This window comes from Epinephelus lanceolatus, chromosome 20 (genome assembly GCF_041903045.1).
Source record: "Epinephelus lanceolatus isolate andai-2023 chromosome 20, ASM4190304v1, whole genome shotgun sequence".
Taxonomy (NCBI): domain Eukaryota; kingdom Metazoa; phylum Chordata; class Actinopteri; order Perciformes; family Serranidae; genus Epinephelus; species Epinephelus lanceolatus.
The window spans coordinates 24,979,363-24,999,212 of NC_135753.1; the positions used below are offsets into that span (position 1 = coordinate 24,979,363).

The 19,850-nt window shown below is 43.5% G+C and overlaps 2 protein-coding genes across 2 annotated transcripts in view; one reads left to right on the plus strand and one right to left on the minus strand.

Annotated features, from left to right (window-relative positions):
* Window positions 1-212: 212 nt before the first annotated feature.
* On the minus strand, window positions 213-2,961 carry skida1 (SKI/DACH domain containing 1). Its single transcript, XM_033639124.2, has one exon. It carries the CDS (start codon window positions 2,837-2,839, stop codon window positions 353-355), a length of 2,487 nt encoding a protein of 828 aa, XP_033495015.1. The 5' UTR covers window positions 2,840-2,961; the 3' UTR covers window positions 213-352.
* A 9,349-nt stretch (window positions 2,962-12,310) lies between these two features.
* Window positions 12,311-19,850, plus strand: part of mllt10 (MLLT10 histone lysine methyltransferase DOT1L cofactor) — a 52,295-nt gene continuing 44,755 nt past the window's right edge. The window contains 2 exon segments of the mRNA XM_033639120.2: window positions 12,311-12,714; window positions 16,105-16,184. Coding sequence (XP_033495011.2) covers window positions 12,552-12,714; window positions 16,105-16,184 — 243 coding nt within the window. The 5' untranslated portion in view covers window positions 12,311-12,551.

Below are 19,850 nucleotides of genomic sequence, written 5' to 3' on the forward strand. Positions count from 1 at the left end.
GAGCATAGAAAAGCGAAGGAAATAATCAAGTAAACACAATAAGGAGAACCTAACATATTGCTTAGGATTGATAGCTTATTTAAAACACAAGGTTTTTTTTTGTTAAGCATTAAAAATCCACGAGCGGTGTCTCACAGTCCTGTGGGCGTTTTCTGAGGCTCCAAAAAGGGGGGATCATGTTGTGTTTTTTCCTCGATCAAACTTCAAAACAAAGCGGAATGTAAACCCATTCACAGGAAAATAATTAGAATAAAGATAAAGTTGCGAGCAATTTTTGGTGAGCTCACGTTAAGACTACAGATGGACACGGTGGGGGCCCTTTTTTTTTGTTTTCTTTGCTTGCAAAACCAGCTCAGTATTTCCTAGTTCTCTGAGCGTGTGGGGGAGGGAGAATCTGGCCGCCTGGCTGCCACCTCCACACGGGGTGGGACGGAGGGGGAGGCCCGGGGCCCCTCAGCGAGTTCAGGGAGTAAGCAGGGCACAAATCCCCGTCGCTGCCAACAACCAGCGACGGCGGGGATGGGAAATTTGCCATCAGGCTGAAAGGCATTTTCGCAGGCGATGCTACAGTGCTCGCGTTGCTGCGTTTGCGTCTGCTCGGTAAATCCTCCGTGGACACCTCCTCGCAGCCCGCTGCACGAGAAGAAGACGACGAAGAAGAAGAAGAAGTAGAAGAAGCAGAGGAGCAGGAGGAGGCAGCCGTGTTGACTCTGGGCACGTTTTGTTTTGTTTGCGTCCTGGAAACTCGGAGTTTTTTGCTCCCCAGCACCGGAGCCCTGTAGTTTTTGTTCCTGTGCTCCCCCTCTTCCATACACGGGGAGTCCTGGGTGCGCATGCATTCCTGAGGACCACAGGGGGACCTGGGGGCCACATCGGGGCTCCTCTCTGTGGCTTTAATCCCGCTGTTGAAAAAGTCCCCGTGTTTGATTGGATATTGGCCACTGCTGCTCTCTGTCTTGTCCCCTTTACATTTGACTCCAGTGGCCTGGCTCTGGTATTCATATTCATCACAGCTTTCCTCCACTTTAACTTTCACATTGTGGAGGTTGAAGGGTGGTGTCCTGGCTGTCCTGCCGCTGTCCGGGTGGGGGGCGGCGGTCACACACAGCTCCTCCGGCTCGCTCTTTATCTTTTTCAGTGGACTGGGCACTTTGACGCTGCTGGCTCTCGCCTCCCTTTTGTCGCTACATTTGGGGAGCTTGGCGTCTTTGTCCTGGTCACACTGCGCGCTCAGTCCCGGGGGGCACTTGGTGGGCTGCCCCGGTGTCCTGCGTGAGGGGTGAAAGGCCTTACTCCGGTTGGGTCCCGGTGAATAAGGGGGGAGCTCGTCCACATGGTCAGCCCCGTTTGGATCTGCGTCAAACACCTTTTCCCTTTTGGATTCAGTGAAAAAGCTCTCCCCTATAGCTGAGTTAAATTTGGGTGGCTGTAACGGTCCAAACTCACATTTCTGATGCCTCTCCTGTCTGCTGTCGCCTGTCTGTGCAGCAGCATGGCCCAGTGTCCTGTGCTGTTTCTCCTGTTGATGCTGGTTGTTGTAGTGAAACGTGGGCTGCAGGACCAAAGGTGCTTTACTAGTGTTGAGAGTTTTGGCAAGAGCACCGACCCGGGCCCGTCTGAACCGGATGCTCTGCACAGAAACCCGGCTAGAGACAGAGCTGGAGTCGGACTGAGTGGAGCTCTCCTCCTCGTCTGAGCTGACCTCTGAACTCTCCGACTGCGTGTCATCTTCCTCCTCGCCTTCCTCTTCCTCCTCGGAGCTGCCGGAGTTGCTGCTGGTGGAGAAACCGGAGCCAAAGTCCGAGTCTGGGTACGCGCGGTCCGAGTAGGTGCTGGACTCAGTGTCGCTGCTGTAACTCTCCGGGAAACTGGGCTCGTGGTGGTGGTGATGATGATGATGGTGGTGCTGGTGGTGGTGATGATGGTGAGGTCGGGGGTCAAGATAGAAATCCGGACCGAGGTGGAAAGCACCGAAAGAAGTCCCGTGGCTGCCGGGTGATTTGGGTTGCACGAGCAGCACCGGTGGTACGTGGTGGTGCGCGTGTCTGCTTCTGCTCCACGAGTGCCTCGCGCTGTCCCTGCCGCCGCCCCCCTCGCGCCTCCTCTTCCTTTTGTGAAGTAGGTCGCCGGCTGAGCGCGAGAGCCTGGACTGAGCAGCTATGGCGGACTGAAGCACCACCGGCTGCCGGCTCACCGCGCTCCGGAAAAACGAGTGCCTTTGGCTCAAAGTAACGCGGTTCCCTGTTATTTTAGCTGTTTCATAGTTTTTAAAGTGTTTGTGACTGGACTTAGTCGCCGAACGGAACTCCCGTCCATGGGTTTTGTGGTAAAATTGAGGTAGTTTGGAGTCGGTAAGGCAAGGAGTCAGCTCTCGCCTCCTGCTCGTTTTGTTGTGAAGCGTGAGAGTCTCCGGGACGCCGTGCAAACTAAACCAAACTTTTTCCTTCCACAGCTCGGCGTCCGCACGGAGGAGCCCCGGGGACGCGTCCTCACCCCCGGGGGAACCCACCGCTTTCGCTTTCCTTTTGTTGGACTTCAACACCCGCTCCGTCTTGCAGGAGAAATACAGAGCCTCCACGTCCTCCCGCGATATAAGAGTGCATTTAGCGGCGTGGAAAGCTATAGAGTTTATTGCTTTGAGCTTCCGCAGCTCCTCCAGGTCGCAGTGGTGCTTCTTCACCTTCAGGTGGTCCATGCGCTTGTGCACCGTGGTCCGAGGGATGTTCTTCAGCAGGTCGGTGAAGACCTGAGACAAAGCAAACATTTGCTTGCCTTTGATGAGCAGGTATCCCAATCTCACTCCTTGCATTTCCTCAAAGCCACACTCCAGGTCTCCCATGTTTTATGCATCCAATGTATTAATCCATGTAGACACTCTCAGTATTTTATGGATTCACCAGTAAATGGCACGGGGTCGCGAGCTCAAGGCATCCTGCTCATACCTTTGATCCATCCACACTGCTGCTGCTGCGTCATGAAAATGCAAACTTTGACATGCGGACTTAAATGGAGCTGCCGGTGCCTAATAGGTTGAATGGTCTGACAGCATCCACTCGTCGCCTCTTGCCCCGGTCCGGCATGGTGGAGGAATGCGACGGATGCGTCCACCAAGCCGGGGCTGCTGCTACCTGCCTCTGCCGGCTCCACTCCCCTCTGGTCGGCAGCAGGACGAGGGGTAGGTGTACACCACTGCCTCAGCCAGAGGGATAAAATAGCGAGAGGAGAGAGAGAGAGAGAGAGGGAGGGAGGGAGGGAGGGAGGGAGATGGAGTTGTGAGGGTGGAGGGAAGGGAGAAAGAGAGAGAGTCAGAGAGAAACAGAATAAGAGCTAAAATGCAGCTGCTATTCTGGCTGCTGGTTGAGCCACAAATAAAATGACAGAGAGGGGAGGTGCGCCAGTCTGGAGACACCTTCATCAATTAATGCCCTCGGAGTCGACGCCCATTGGACGCCGCTGACAGGTGATGCAATAAAAATGGATATTCCATCCCCACCCCCTCACACACCCTGCCATCACAATAGTTTACAATTGTGCCCACAGACTCCGCTGTTAGAGTAAATAATGCACTTATGACAAGTTCATATTTCAGAAAGCTGCAGAAGGCGGCTGCAGAAAACGCACCCGGGTTCACGGTACGAGCAGAATAGGTATCCTGAGCCAAAGTGTCATGATAAGACTGGAATGTATTGTGCATATTCTCCTAATGCATGCGGTATATGCAATCGATAGTGTGCTGGTAAAATGACTCCACACTCGGGGTGTTTGAGACGGTTTGATGTGTGTGTGTGTGTGTGTGTGTGTGTGTGTGAACGCAGCGCAGCTTAAACAAAGACATTTTGCTTTGTACACTTGGAGAGCTGCTTTTCCACGTTGAGGCTGCTGCCCCTGACCAAGGCTCAACTCATCTGCTTTTGTTGGCTCTAGCTTTGCGTCCATAGGATTTCTTTTTTTCCTCGAAGGCTGACTATAGACTGACCTACTTATCCTTCAATATTTGCTCACACTGCTGTAGACTTATATTTATTTGTCTGGCTGTATCTTAGTGACTTCATCGGCATTTCCAGTGCGCTTTAATGCCTTTTCCCTTTCAAGTGCGCGCGCGTGTGTGTGTGTCCTTCTCTCTCTCTCAGTGTGTGTGTGTGTGATCATTTAAAATGCGGTGTAAAGCTCTCCTCTGTATTTGCGCCTACAACTATCATATTTAGAGTTTTTCTAAAAAACAGAAATTACCGTTAAACACTATAAATGCTATTAATGCGTATTTAGTGGAGTTAAATTGTAGCCTACTTTTCATCCCTGCTAAAACAACGCGAGCAGTGATTGGACAGGCTAAAAGTGCAGAGTCAGGGTTGCTTTTCCCACAAGATTTTTCTAGACAATGTAGGTGAGAGCTGCAGCCACTAAACGTCCCCATTAAGATCTGCCGGCCATTTTTTAACGACACATATTGGAGCAACAATTATAAAATCTATTTAATGAATTGCAGACATATACTGGTGTGTTAAAAATATTTATAACACTATCAACAAGTAGCTTTGTTTTATTTGGGGGAACAGGAACACAGGGTATTGTGGGATGATTGAATGTAACGTGGTCACCTGTTTAATATAACTGATTGTGTGGTGTCATGCGTAATAGTTAATACACGTGGTCACTTTTTTGTCTTTGCGCACGTGCATATTGCATGCGCGCGCGCGCACACACACACACACACACACACTACACTGACTTTTCATATGTATGCACACTCTTACTTATGAAGGAAAGACGCACAATCTCAAAGACGCACGCACTTCTTCTTGACGCACACACGCGCGCGCGCACACACACACCACATAGACATCATGACCAACCTATAGGCTGAAGCCACCACCCACACTTAGTCCACATAACGCGCCCTTGCACTACATTATAAGGACTAATTGTTTGAATTACCGGTGGACCTTCACACGGATGTTTGGACTCACTATTGTGTTTCGCCCCTGAGGCATATTTTCTCCAAACTCCCTGCGTTATGTACCGTCTTTGTTATCTATTAAACACGTGAATCCCCCTGTGGCCCGTTCCATACCGGGCAGTGCGCGATGGGGCCCAAACTCAAGACCGGGCATGTTCGTTTCCACAACGTTAAGCCTATTTGCTTATTTACAGAGCATTCAGTGTGTTGAATGGCATCGGTGTTACCTCGGTGTTACATCAAACAGCGTGTTATGTACGTAGGCGTTGTTATTATCGCTCCTTGTTAAACCTCTGAATGTGACTGGATCGTGGCCACAAAATCCACGCAATATTGGACCGTGGCGCATACCACTAACGTGTTGGTCATGGACCCACAGACAAGATCGTGCATATTAAATGAGATAGAAAACAGGACATGAATGAGGTTTAATGGGAAATATATAGAGGTACCTGTAGCCACACACATTTGGATGTGTATTTGGATGACAGGGTTATGGCGCTGCGCCCTGAGATGTTAACCTATATACGGGGACTGTGATTTGGGTCGAACTGTGACTGAAATATTTTTATCTAATTTAAGAGCTTACATTACAGCGGCTGTGCGCATTGTGGCGTAGACTCTGTAGAGATAATTAAAAGTTATAATTATAGTAGCCTCTAGTGTGAAAAAGCTCCTTCTATTTATAAAGTAGGTTATATTTGACTGGATGAGCCGCAGAAAGCTGTTACGCACCGCACAAGTTACTCGTGGGTTAGGCTCAGGGTTGCAGTTAAAACACATCATAAGAGGTCACTCTCTCTCTCTGTGTTTGTGTGTGTGTGTGTGTGTGTGTGTAGGCCGCCTCTGTGCAGCTATATCAGTATGTCTGATAGGCTGCCCAATCATTCCACAATCAGTAAACTCCAGTTCAACTCCCACACAGCCACAGGTCACCTGCACGTTGAGCTCTCCTTTGCAGCGAAACTCGCTCTTCACGTGCTGATTATATGACAGCATTAATACGTGGGGCACGCGGAGTTTCACGGACGCAGCGGAGTGAAGTGAGAGGAGGGGCAGCTTGCTGAGGTCCGGATCCCCGGGGGAATAGCTCGGATCCCAGAGCCACAGTTGCACCGTGCATGGCCTGGGAGATGCAAGGGGGGGACTGACAGTCGAGGCTTCTTGCTGCTTGCTTCATCCCACGTCATGACCACTGCAATATATATATTTATGTTATATATATATATATATAACACCATATATGTGCACATACATGGCCAATAAAGGTGGGTGGCTCATTGTTTTACTGCAAAGGCTTGTCACTTTGATGCAGACGATTTAAAGCCGTGTAACCTATCCACTTCTCTTCCACTGACCTAAACTGGTCCACTCACGTGCACTTTTCACAAGGTATAATTGTCCTAAAATATAAATACATCCACTATCATTACATAGTAAGATGGCAAAGCAATCGTGGACAACTGTTTGGCACTTGTGGAATTTCTGCATCGTGGATCAGTCTGCAACAATTTCATATTCAGTGTCGGGTCTCTGTTGACCAGTGATGTTGATGTGAAACCGTACATGCTTTTAAATCATTTTTAAAAAATATATGAATTAATGCATTACTCAACACACTGTCTCACATGCCCCCCTCATGCCCCCCTCACACACACCTAACACAGGGTAAAAGATTGTAATGGTGATCTAATGAAAACAGCAGCAGTGTATTCAAGAGAACTGTTCACGTGGAATATCCACAAACACACAGTTATTAATATTAAGGGTATATATTTAAAATAATTCTGAAAACACGACAAACTTTTTGGAATATGACCCACAAATATAAAATAATTTTTAAAAAATAAAATACTTTTAAAAAATAGCTTGTAATTACTGTCTGAATTAGGTTGAATTTGCCAAAACATGGTGAAGTTTCTCAAACATCCCCCATGCTGACACCATGATCACTATTTTTAAATTTACCTCTCAGCTTATCCTAAGCTCTGAATTGATCGCCATCTAAAACATCCTAAAACAATAATGTCATAATTACTGAATAAAAATAACCCTGTGTATATGTACATATTTGAGTATTTCCACTTAAGACCAGGGACTCTTTGTTATGCAGATCTGCGATGCAGCAGATGCCACAGGGCACTTACTGCACCCTCTCCTGCGCCTGGATGTTGGTCGGGACCGGAGGGGAGGAGACCCGAGTGGCCGAAGCAGAGAGCTGAAGCACGGGGGAGGTTTCTTACAGGAGCCGGTAGTGTGCTGGTGGAACGGGGGGAAATACCGGGGAAGACCAAATGTTGCACTTTAGGCTGAAAATGTGTAGACGGTAGAATACTCTTGTGAAAGTGTGTGTGTGCTTGCAGCATGGAGGGGAACCTCCAAAAGTCGCTTTAATGTGATATGTTTGGGGCATGGAGTTAAGTGCGTGGCATTGTAACCTAGATTCACGTTAGGAACAATCGTGGTGCACGGGGAAAATATCTAAAAGTGAAATATAAAGGAATGCAAGGTTTAGTTTTTAATTTAAAGTAAACATGGCGGATGTGCGCCTCGTGGCTGCTGCTTTACTTCTATTTCCCACTGCTTCACGGTGGAAGAGCGGCTTAATGGGGGGACATAGACGGATTGGTAAGGAAAGAACCTACACACACATGGCCAGTGCGCACACATGACCACTGCTCCACAGCTTTGCGCAGTGTAACCTACATTTTAATGCCCGAGCAGGAATGCAGGAGTGTTTAAAGAATATAAACAGACACGCACAAAAGTGTGTTTCAATTCAACAGGCTTGCAGAATACAGAAAGTCCACACACTCCATACACTCGTGACGTGGAAACCTTGGAAGGCGGTTTATTTAACTGCTTCATTTGGTGAATTTCATAATTTTTTATCACCTCACTGGCCATAAAAATCTCTTTTCAAACTCTTTCACTTTACACTCGTCAAAACCCAAACGTGTTGCTCCTGCAGCTCCGAGTCATTTGCTCTGCATCTGAGTTTTTATGGAGACACTTGGTCAAGGAGGCGCAGGCACTTGTAAGAGCATGGACTTTTTATGACACAAACCCACTGCCCCATGCCAAAACAATGAATTCCTCTCCACCCCCCACCACCACCCCGGGAGAATGTGATTTTACATGCAATCCGAGCCTGAAGTGTGTGCGGACAGTGGTGGGGGGAGGGGCTCTCTTCACCTTTCACCCCGTCGTGTTGGGACTGTTTGTATTTTTTGCCTGGGCCCCTGTGCTACTCGCCGACCAGAGAGGAAACCGTGGGCAAATACTGACGCGTCTGAATGCGGTGTGTGACCAGGAAAGAGGCGTTGGGTTCATTTTGCCTTTCAGGTCACTTCAGCAACTTCTCCATTCCCCTGCTTTCCCACACCACGAAGACCAAAAATTATATAAGTAAAACTGCCAAACAAATAATTGCCTCCAATAGCTCCCAGCACGTCATGTCTTATAAGGGGGAAAAAAATCATATGAGACAGATGGTAAGGCATGATCTGTCACAGCCCTTACAACTGATATTAAATGTACCAGAAACCACATGAAAGGCATGAATCAGCACGAGTATATCCATACTATAGAGATTAAAAAATACTAAAGCTTTGTGTATAGCCTGTAATTACCACCTCAAAGAGTATAAGGCTCCATTAAACTTAATGATGTATTTATTGGGGTTGTTGCAGGTGAATAATCTCGACTTAAACTTGCTGTATTAATACAACAGTTTGGACACAAATTCAGGGACGTTTGAATCCAGCACACATGTGAAATGTCTGTTTTCATTGTTTTAATTCAACCATGCAGGCTTAAAGAATAAAAGACTAGATGTATGTGCTGGGGTAGGTTGTGTAAACGCAACATACAAGTTTGGCAAGGACATTTTTATTCTACGTGACACCCGTGAAAAATACCGCATTCCACATTGATAATGATTGGAAAACAAGCATCTGTTTGAGCGCACGACTGCTTCAAAATAAAAGTCGGGAGTTCCCCTGTAACACACACACACACTTGGGATGCAACGTTAAGGGGCAAAATTTAGATTTTACACTGGTGTGACGTTTCAAACTAACCCAGCTCCGTCTGGGTCTTGTGGAGAATTTATAAATGTTAAAAAACACATACACCCCTTTAAATAGATAGAGTTAGGAAATCTATAAAGTGCAGAAACCATCAGACAAAATAAATAACTGGCGGGCAATTAAGTGTGTCCGACGTTTGTGTATACAATGCCTTGACACAATGCCATCATCTCAGACGCAGCTTACATAGAAGTCTGTGGGTGTGGGTGTGTGGGTGCGGGGGGCTGCTTTTCCCAGTGTTGTCTTTCCTCCCCGTGCATTTTACACGTTCCTCATCCTGCACGGAGAGACCACAAAGCTTTGCTCAGCCTATGCAAACATGCAGGACCCAATCATGAGAGCCCTCTGACTTTTTAAATCTCAAGTGCTGTGAAGTGACAGTGCTGACAATGAAACGTGGACCAAAGAAGATAGGGAAAAAAAAGATATGGGGGAATATGAATGAACATAATGCAGGAAAGCTAAATGTGGAAAGCCTTTTATTTGTGTTTCTATATTTTTTACATGCGTTCAAGCTGCAAAATAAATAAAATGAGAAATACCACAATCAAATATCGTTGTTGGAGTCTTAAGTTTATTTCTCCTTTCTCTCCCAGGTCTGACTTCACCGCTGGACTATACAAGTAAAACAGGTTGACTACTTTACACAATATACAAGCTCCGGCAGAGCCTTTGACATAAATTCTGCTCTATAGGCCACATTTGTGAAAAACCGGTGCAAGTTTTATAAGTTGGCAAAAGAATATGATTGAGACAAGATGGCTAATTTCCCCAACAGATCAAGGCCTGTAGGAGAAACAGTGCTGCCGTGGGTTTAGAGATCCTCACCCAAACACCAACTGGACATACAGTCTGAACAACAAAGCTCCAACAACTAGCATCTGCGAGGACTGCCTTGTTATAATCATAGAATACTTTAAATTATATAAAAGCTCTGAGTGCTATATGTGAGGCCACAAATGGTGGCTGGAGGCAGATAGTGTCGCTGCAATTTTCGGTCTCAGAGAAAGCTCTTCTCTGACAACCCGAGGAGCATTATACATGATTCGTGCAGACTTTGACTTAATCAAGTGCAAGTTGTAAAAATCATTTGCCATTTTCAGTGTTTCAGTAGCTATATGGGCCCCTCCACAACCGCTGCCCCCTCCTTCGCCTCCCTTTGTTCTCTCCAGCTCTAATAGGTTTTCCCCTGCCACACACAATTCACTTTTTTTTCCCTTTTCCCCAGCTCCCCATCCCTCCCACACCCCCTTTTAGTGCAGTGCCCAGTGTCGACTGGAGCATTTGAGCAATTTGAAATTAAAGCAAACAATGGGCAGGCACTCCCAGGGACCTCTCGTTCACCATATTACACGGAGGACGCTCGTGTGCTCTTGCGCATTATTGGCAAGTCATTACGTTTCTCTGGAAACCAAGAGCGGGAGCTCGCTCAGAGGAATCGGTGATGCAAGCAGCAGCTGAGTGCTTGGAATAGCATGTGTGTGTGTGAGTGTGTGTGAGTGTGTGTGAGTGTGTGTTCTGGAGCATCCTTGGCAACAGCATGGGGATGCTGTCAAAACAAAACTGTATATTGACAGGTCTGATATGCAGCCTGCTATAGGATTCTCAAAGCCTATTTAGTGTTTCTGAAAGATAAAGGTATTCAGACTTACAATGGAGAGCTTTTCAAATTGCTGTCTCAAGTCTACTGGCTCTATTCTCGCGAGGCCTACACATCTTTACCATTCTGAATCATACTGAAAAAGCAAGGTGTCTTTTAGTTCCAACTCAAACTGTTGAATGTCCAATAGGTATAAACTATGATTTATTTTTTCAATATATGGGCAATCATTTTGTTTAAGAACATCTAATAAAATTCCTGAAAACCAATGGCTGTCATGACTTAAAAACTGTAGAAATTGTTGTTTAAAAGCTGTTTGTACTTGTCTTCTTTGTGCCACTGTGGACAATACAGTTAGAAAATGTCTTGTTTATTTTATCATCACTATCGTCATGTTGTATTAAATGAGTTTAGTGACATGCAATAAAACACATACAAGCCTGACTTTAAAGGATGCATGTCTGAGTGTGTACAAGCAAAAACAGCATCTGGAAAACCACATTACAGCATGAAAATAAATTATTATTCCTCTAGAATAATTACAAATCTGTGAGTAGTGGTAGTAAAGTGACAGTGATCCAAACAGATTGTTACAGGATAAGATACAACAAATTTTAAATGCAGAAAAATCAAATTCCCCAAAGGGAACATCAGCAGCTGTCCAGAATTTACTGAAAAAACTGATATATGTAAATGTGTTTATTCAGCTTGAACCATCAAAACAAAAATCTTTTTTTTTTAATAGGTGTGAAAACACAATTTATCCAGCCTGCAACTAACAAATATTTTCATTACTAATCATTCTGCCAACCAGTTTCTTGATTTATTGGTTAATTATTTAGTCTATAAAATCAGCCACATGCAGTGGAGATAGCTGTGCTGCCTCGTTTTATTTTTTTTTAGTAAATATAAAATTATAAAATGCTCAATAAAATTTACCAGAACCCAAGCTGTCTTACTCATGTCTCATTTTGTCCAACTAAAAAAAAATAAAATAATTGAATAATAATTTTGTCAAACTTTCAGTCCAAAACCCAAACATGATAAATATTTTAAAAAAAAACTGCAGAAAACAAACAAAAGCAGGACTTCTTATATAAGTTCAAACTGACAGAGATTTTGCTTAAAATTTTAAAAACTCCTTTGATTTATCAATTAGGCTATCAAACCTGCTGTCAGGTAATTTTCAGTTTATTGATTAACTGACCAGTCATTTCGACTCTGAGATTAGCTTACATGTATACTCAAACATGATTTTAATACTAAAACTTTTTTAAGTTTGTACAAGGAAATATCCACATTTCCTGTTAATACAACTGTGCTCCATGCATCACAAACTCATCTTAGTCCTCTCAGCAGACCATGAACTACAGTTTTTGTTGTAAACAAACTTTTAGCACACACATTCACATCTGTTTTCTCAACTTCCGGCTGTTCATAGCTGTTAAACTTTGTAGTTTTCTGTCGCTAACACGCCCCAGCATTGCCTACCTCCATGTTGCTACAGTGTCACCTGACAGTGAGTCGAGTAAAGTGGAGTTTCTCTGCTACAAACTTTCAGAACACCTCGGCCATGTGGAACCAAAATGGAACGTTGCTCTCGGCGGTCCAATCACATCCGTCTTCCACTTCCTGTCAGAGGGCACGCACGCACACGCGCCTTGCGTCATGACGCATTTCCTGTTCACTACGAGTTACCCCCTCTTCTCCGCACCGTCGCGCCGTGAAGTGGATGTTTTGGTGAGAAAATACAGTGTCGAAAAGGGACGTAAATACGTTTAAAACATGAGATTTCGACCGAGCGGGACCTAAAGCGGCTCCGCGGGGGAAAGAGGGGCGTCTGCGGCGAAGGTTTCGGTTCATATTTGCGTCGTATTCCTCCGCATGTCCGCTTTCTTCGTAGATGGTCTCCGGCGAGCGTTGTCTGGCGGCGGACGACGAGTTGTCGACGAATAATATGAAGGAGATGATCGGTGGTTGCTGTGTTTGCTCTGACGAGAGAGGCTGGGCGGAAAACCCGCTGGTGTACTGCGACGGACACGGCTGCAACGTCGCCGTGCATCAAGGTAAGCTGCGCTGTTAGCTTAGCCGTTAGCCCACAGGCTAGTTAGCGTAGTCTGGTTGCAAGGTTATGGAGCGCTCCGTATGGAGCCTCCTCCTCCGCCTGCCCTCACCAAGGCCAGGCTGAGGTCAGGCTCTACTCATGCAGCAGGGCAGTCCACTGCTTTGGCTCGGCAGCTCACTTTGCCTGTGTAATCCGCTGCAGACGATAGTTGCCAGCTGCTTTATGATTTAGGCTGCTAGTTGTGCTCATTTTATCTGTATTGCTGTCAGAAGCTGTCATGAGGAATATGCAGCAGGGATACTGTCCTCTTGTTGTGGTGTACGCTCTCATCGAGGACTTAACATTAGTGATACTGCCCTCTGACTGCTAAATAACACCCCAAATTGCTTTAGATATGAAGGGAAGCTTATTTAGAAGCAGCTTTTCAAGTTGGGAGTCCAACATTTGCATCAGCTCCTGCATCAAAACAGTGATTTCCAATGGCACGTCAGCTCGTAGTATTGTGGCAGTGATGCAATGCTGCCAAGGCGCTGCTCACCCAAGATGACTCACATAATGACGTCCAGTGTTTACAAACTTAACAGCTGGCCATGTGTCCATTTGGCAAAGGCAGGAGGACAGTGAGAACTCTTACACATGTCAGCAACTCTGAACCCATGCAGATGCATTTCACTGTATTCACACTTGTAACACAAGTGTTGCTGTAACAACTTGCAAGTGTTTGGACTGTTAAATAGGTCTGACAGGAGCTTGTGTGTGAGCCAGAAGTTACAGACATGGCAGCACTCAGATCTAGTCAGATGTTAGGACTGTTTCACGCATGTGTTTCTCTGTACTGGTAAGCAGTATTAGTAAAATGACTTATTATGTAGACACACAGTTGACCAAATCTCATTGCATTAGATATTTCACTTACATGGTTGGGTCATATTATCCCAGCCTCAGCCTATCGGGCATCATGACTCTGTATAACATGCTGTATTAGTTTGCATAAGATTAAGTGCATTTTGAAACTGGTGACAACCAGAAATGAAAGTTATTTTTAGTGAAGATACTCTCAATATCAAATGCTCCCCATGTAGCATTTATACCATATTCTGTTATCACTCTGTTTTCCATAATGAAACATGAGTTTTGAAGCTTCAGTACAAGGTATTACTAAATATTGAAAGCAGCGATAAGGTGTGGCATGTTATGGCTATCATGATCAAAACATGAACCCTCTGTGAAACATCCACTCACTTCCAAAATGTCGTCCGTTTAATCGATTTGGTATAAACATTAACTATGTAGGACGTTGTATAATTTATTTAATGTTTAACACTTTGCATGACAATTTGGGTATGGTTGGAGGGACACGCATGCAACATGCCCTGAAAGCCACTTCTTCAACGCCTGGTGAATAACTGTTAGTAGACAAGCTGTATAGGCTGTCCAAAGTACCATTTTGGGGGGCTTTGAAGCTTCATGGAGTATTGCCTGTGATTATTTGAAGCCTTATTGGGGCAACACAAGCATCATGCTCTCCTCAAACTTGCAGTCTGATTTATGTACTTTGCTTTTATTGTAATAATGAGCTAAATGAGATGAGGACAAAAATCAGAGTTCAGGAATTTTCCTTTTTATTGGACATGGTTTTGTTTCGGATAAGCAACATTTCATGTGTTGCCTTGTCCTGATCTGCCCCTGAACCACAGCTATGACACCCTCTGTTTAAATGAAACATGTTTGACAGACAAGATTAACTAGTAACCAATGAGTGGCGTATTTCTGTAATACAGGTATCAACAGACGTTAATCTGTTGGAGATTTTTTTTTATACATATAATTTTGAAGTCTGTTAGAACACTGGTGTTTATCCATAGAAGATATGCATCTAAAAAAGAGCCAGGAGAGACCAGAAGTGTTTCACTGAGACTGGGAGAGAGTCCAGATTTCACACTATATACTAATGCTATTAGAATATGCACTATTAATAATGTTTAGAGAACGTTTTGGAAGGTAATGTACTGTTCAAGTAGTTGAAATATTGCATTGCAGGTCAGAGAGAACACAAAACAAGGCACCAGACTGTTGAGCTTCCTCGATTTCAAATGTAAAATTACTACGATTAGTGAGTAGAATCTTTTTAATTTTCTGAACTGTCACTCTTGCACCACCATCACAGCAATTTAGCATTTTTTCCCTATATATCGTCAGAGTTTCTTAACATTTTTATAGATTTATTATGAATAAAACATGTCTCCTGTCTGTTTGAGCACTGTTAAAATAACATTAAAGCATTAACATACTCTGCTATCAGTTATCATTGGCAACAAATAAAGATTGCAAGTTTCTGAGTGATCGAATCAGCCAGCCGTAATTATTAAAATGAGTTGCAGTGTGAGCAGAGTATTCTTACCAACTGATATTTGATGTTTTGTCTGCAAGTCTGGTCACCAGTTTCTTCATTTGAACTCTGTTACCTTATGGGTGTTTTGTTCTGAGAAATCTGGATTATAGTTGTTTATTCCATTGGATTATGAGCTCTGGTTAGATCAGAGATAATCTGGAAATGTGTAGAGGTAGGCTATTTAGGGTGGTGCTGCCACATTTAAGGGAGCAATGCCTGTGCTGCAACACGTCTGAGTCGTGTAAGCATCAGTGAAATCAGGTTGTAACTCAAGATGAAAGAACTCAGTGTGTTTTTGAAGTTGGCGTCCATCTTGTAAATCATATTGTTTGCTAATGCAGTGTCAAAATATTTAGATTTGACAGAGCTTCTTATCATGTTTGAAAGTTAAGAGACATCAGTAGTCCTCTCCGAACTTGTGGCTCTGTTCATGTAGCATCCACACAGCAATGAGTAAAGTAAAAATATCATTTTGAGTATTTTCATATGGTTTCATCTCTAAAATGCAGCTGCAGCCGACAACCTCCTTTTTCATAGAAATATATGCAGGTCAAGTAAATTTTGTGGATTATTTGAATGCAGCCTCTTTATGTGTGGTGTAACAAGCTTGCCGACATAAACACAAAGCAAAAAAATTATCATCTCTGCCAACATGTGTTGACGTTAACAATGCATTACCAGTGATTCTGCCATTGTCCCAGGGGCTTAAAATGTTTTGTAGTGCTGGGAAACTATGTCAGCTGTCAGTAGCATGATATAAAAACAACAGCAGCGTGTTCAACACTCTGTCAGATCAAAACACTGCTCAGCTCTGCATTCAAACCAGCTGAGTCACAACTTTGCCTTCTGCCACATGAAAAACCTCGTCAGAAGTAGAGATGGTATGATATTGTAAAGATGTTATCAAGTATCGTCATGTTTGGTGTGGTGTTATCATCACTGTGTATTTGCATTCTGTGGTATCATGTAGTCTAACGCACCCTCTGTGTCTCTCCTCAGCCTGCTATGGCATCGTGCAGGTGCCCACTGGTCCTTGGTTCTGCAGAAAGTGTGAATCTCAGGAGAGAGCAGCCCGCGTGGTGAGTCGAACAATCCATCTATCCATTCATCATTTATGAGTGAACTCCTGGAATAACAGGACTGTCTAACAAAGATGGTGGACATCATGCTCCTGAACAGTGCGATAAATGCGCTGAGAAAACAGCGCCAGTCTGAATGTCATCATCCATTGTTAACATATTAGTTATTTGAGGAAATCAGATTACTAATATTTAAAAAAAAAAATAAAATCTGATGTGGTATGTGGCAAATAATGAATATTGGAATATTACCCAACCTTACTGCACAGCTCACCGGATAGTAGTGTTGTTACAATACTGGAATTTTTATCCTTGATACAGTACCTTAAAAAATACTGATATTTCATACAGTTTTTGATACCACAGAAAAAAATGACATTGATTTACATACATTGACATAATTTAAAATGTAACATGGCAACAACAACAACCTGTCTTTTCTTGGTAAGTAGCAGAGAACAGCAAGGTGATAGTAAGAGCAGTAAGAGACAGCAAGAAAGTGCAGCTGGAACAGGTGTATTGATGCTACAGAAAATGAGCATTGAAACCTTTTTAATTACTCAGAATGGATATGTATCAATAAATTGATATTTATGACAATATTACTGCATATATGTGGTTTACCACAGTGTCAAAGTTCAAATGTATTGGAGGCTGTTTATTACATTATACACAATTGACTCGAGAGAGCCGTCATTTGGCTTTTTTGAACAGGGAACCGAAGAAGGAATTGTATTGTATTAAATTACACTGTTTATCACATAGCAATAGTATTGCTGACCGTTGTTTAAGTTAATTGTGAGACTTGAAAGCTTGCCTGTGTTGTTTAACCCAGCGAGTCTTAAATTTAATCCTAATACATTTGCAGAAGCCGCAGTGTCAGTGGCAAAGTAGAAATAGAAAGAATTGAAGAATTGTAACTAGAGAAATAATATTGGAGGTCTGCACTAGGGGTTTAAATCACCAGTGTCATCACAATACGATATTGTATTGTCTCTTTGTAATATCGGCAAATATCATATCATTGTCCAAAGTCTGCCACGATACGATTTCAGTGTCATTCAGGGGCCTGCGGTCAATATTAGACCATATTATAACATAATCTGTCACAGAAGAAGCTGCCACCCACCCCCTTCTTTGTTACTATTGGACATAAAAGATAAAAACAATACATGAATAATGTTAATAATTGTGACTGCTTAAGTACAGTAGAGTTTACTTTAAACTGACTCCACTAACGCATATAAAAATAGCACATGGGATAAGTTAACCTTCAGAGCTTTCTCTCAGAGACCTTTCTGGATAAAAAGTCTTTTCATTTGAACCCAAACCATCATCTTTTTCATAAAACTTCAGGAATATCTGTCTTAAAACCTCGAAGGCAAACTTCTCCAAACAGCCATAAAACATGGATTAATAACATCATTTAACAAAAGAATCAAATTCAGCTCAGTAATGACTGTCAAAGTTCATAGACAAAACAGTTGCTTTTTGCTAGTGACCCATTATTAGCTTAAGCCTGTTACATTGCATAAACTAACTTAGCAGCTAGTAGACCTTTTTTCTTCTACTTATAGTTTTACAAATTACATGTAACGTTATTATTTGTCTTACTCACCGTTGGTTTAAGTCACTGCATCTCCTGACAGAACAGCATGGTTGAATTTCAGCCTGAAAAAATTGTTGAAACGGAGCAGCTAATGTTGCTGTCGAGAGGAGTTTGCGGAGTGAGATGTCCGTCCAAGCAGATAGGTCTGTTTTATCTCGTAACAGCATTATTAACTTATGCCATGTGCTTTGTCTGTTGACCCATGTTTTCTCAAAAATCCCAAGTATTTCCATTCTGATTATTGATTCCAGAGGAAATAACGGTATCATCATAGTCTTTCTTTGCTGCTTGCCAACTGAAAGTTGCAGTTGTCGGTGACACAGACTTTCAAAATAAAAGGATATCCTAAAAATGAGGCTATGGATTGATGTTTTCACTTTGCATCAATGATATATCGATCCAGATCGATGGATCATGACACCCCTAGTCTGCACAGATCCTCCTGCCTTTTTTTAGGAGCCGCCATCTGTGCAGGCAGTGTTTTTTGTGGTGTGTGCCATCCTGCAGCCCAGAATCCGTTTACTGCACCAGTTGGCCTTCCCATTTCATCAAATGATGTGTAATCCTGATTGTAAAACTCTACCAATTTCCATTTGTTGTAGGTAGCAGACTATGGTGTGCAAACATTAAGCTATCTTGTCTGGATCATAACTGCCTGTAAAATGTTGCTGCCCTGCTTTTCCAACACTTGCTGGACTGACCCACTCTCCATAGACCTCTCAGTCATGTCACTCAGGACTGAACTGAATTTGGCCGAAGAGTTTCCATATTTTATGTGCCCTTTTTGTGACACAAAAGCCATAAACCGGTACGGCTACGTTGCTGAGCTTCAACTTAATATGACCTCGGCAAACTTCTAAGGACCTGTCGAGATTTTGTCAGGTCAAGATTTACTCGCGTAGTTGTTGATACAGGTGCTAGGAATGATCTGCCGATGTGCTGTGTTCGTGTGTGCGCAGAGGGCAAAGTTTGTCTCGCAGAAATTTAGCAGGATAACTGAGTTTTCCTCTAACCTCTTAACCTGGTGAAGGAAAGTTTTCTCATTTACATAAAGGCTTTGAATGTTGCAGAGCAGTGTCAGAGTGTACAAAATCTTGAAATCACAGCTGATGAGTAAAGAGGTGGACTTCATGCTCTTTGAGGGAATCTGTGTACAGATGTGTTTGTCCAGTGTTCCAGGCTGTGTTACCAACAATTAGGTGATGTGTTCCTTCAAAGATAATATCAGTATATTCCCATGAAAGTATTCTAACATTCACAAAGAATTACATTGTGCGCAAACTACTGGATAACCATGATCTTCTGATAGGCAGAGTGCCTTCATGAAAAATGCATGTTGTAAAGTGAGGTATTCAACTTCCTGCAAAGTGTTACGATAATGGACGAGAGATAAATAATCGCCCTTATTTTTCAATCTGAAAATCTGACAAATGAAGAATCCATTACCCTGTCTCAATCAAATTGACCAGTGGAGTCGGACATTTATGATTCTGCTTTGTTTGTCTGGTAAATATATTTGCAACGGGCATTTACACCTGTGGCGTTTAAATGGTTATATTAAAGATCATCTGCTCTGTCGTCTGCGGGCGCCGAGATAAGACAGACTGTGGATTGAAGAGTAAATGAAGCATTGATTTGACTGCACAGCACTTAACAAACAGAACTTCACAGTAAATCAAACAGTTATAGCAACAAGTTTACAACATTTATTGTAAGATAGTAGGGTGGAGTTGAAGCACCGTTCATATCTTGTTTGTGAGGTGTGAACTTAAACGTGCAACAGAAACATATTGGTGGGAGAGACAAGGAAAGAAGGGACATAAGAGTCTGTCTACTCTTGTACAGATCACACACACACACAGGGCTCTTTGTAGTTTAAGATGAGCAACAGCAGCTTAAGTTTGAGTTGAGGAAGAGTTCAATTGTCGGGCTCAGAGCAGCAGAAATAATTGCCAGAGGACTTGAATATGCTGATGTACAAAACACACTCACAGTTGGAGTAAGAAGCAACCTCAGGTGGCAGATAGTGAGGGTGTTTCCCATAGAGTTTCTGGCCT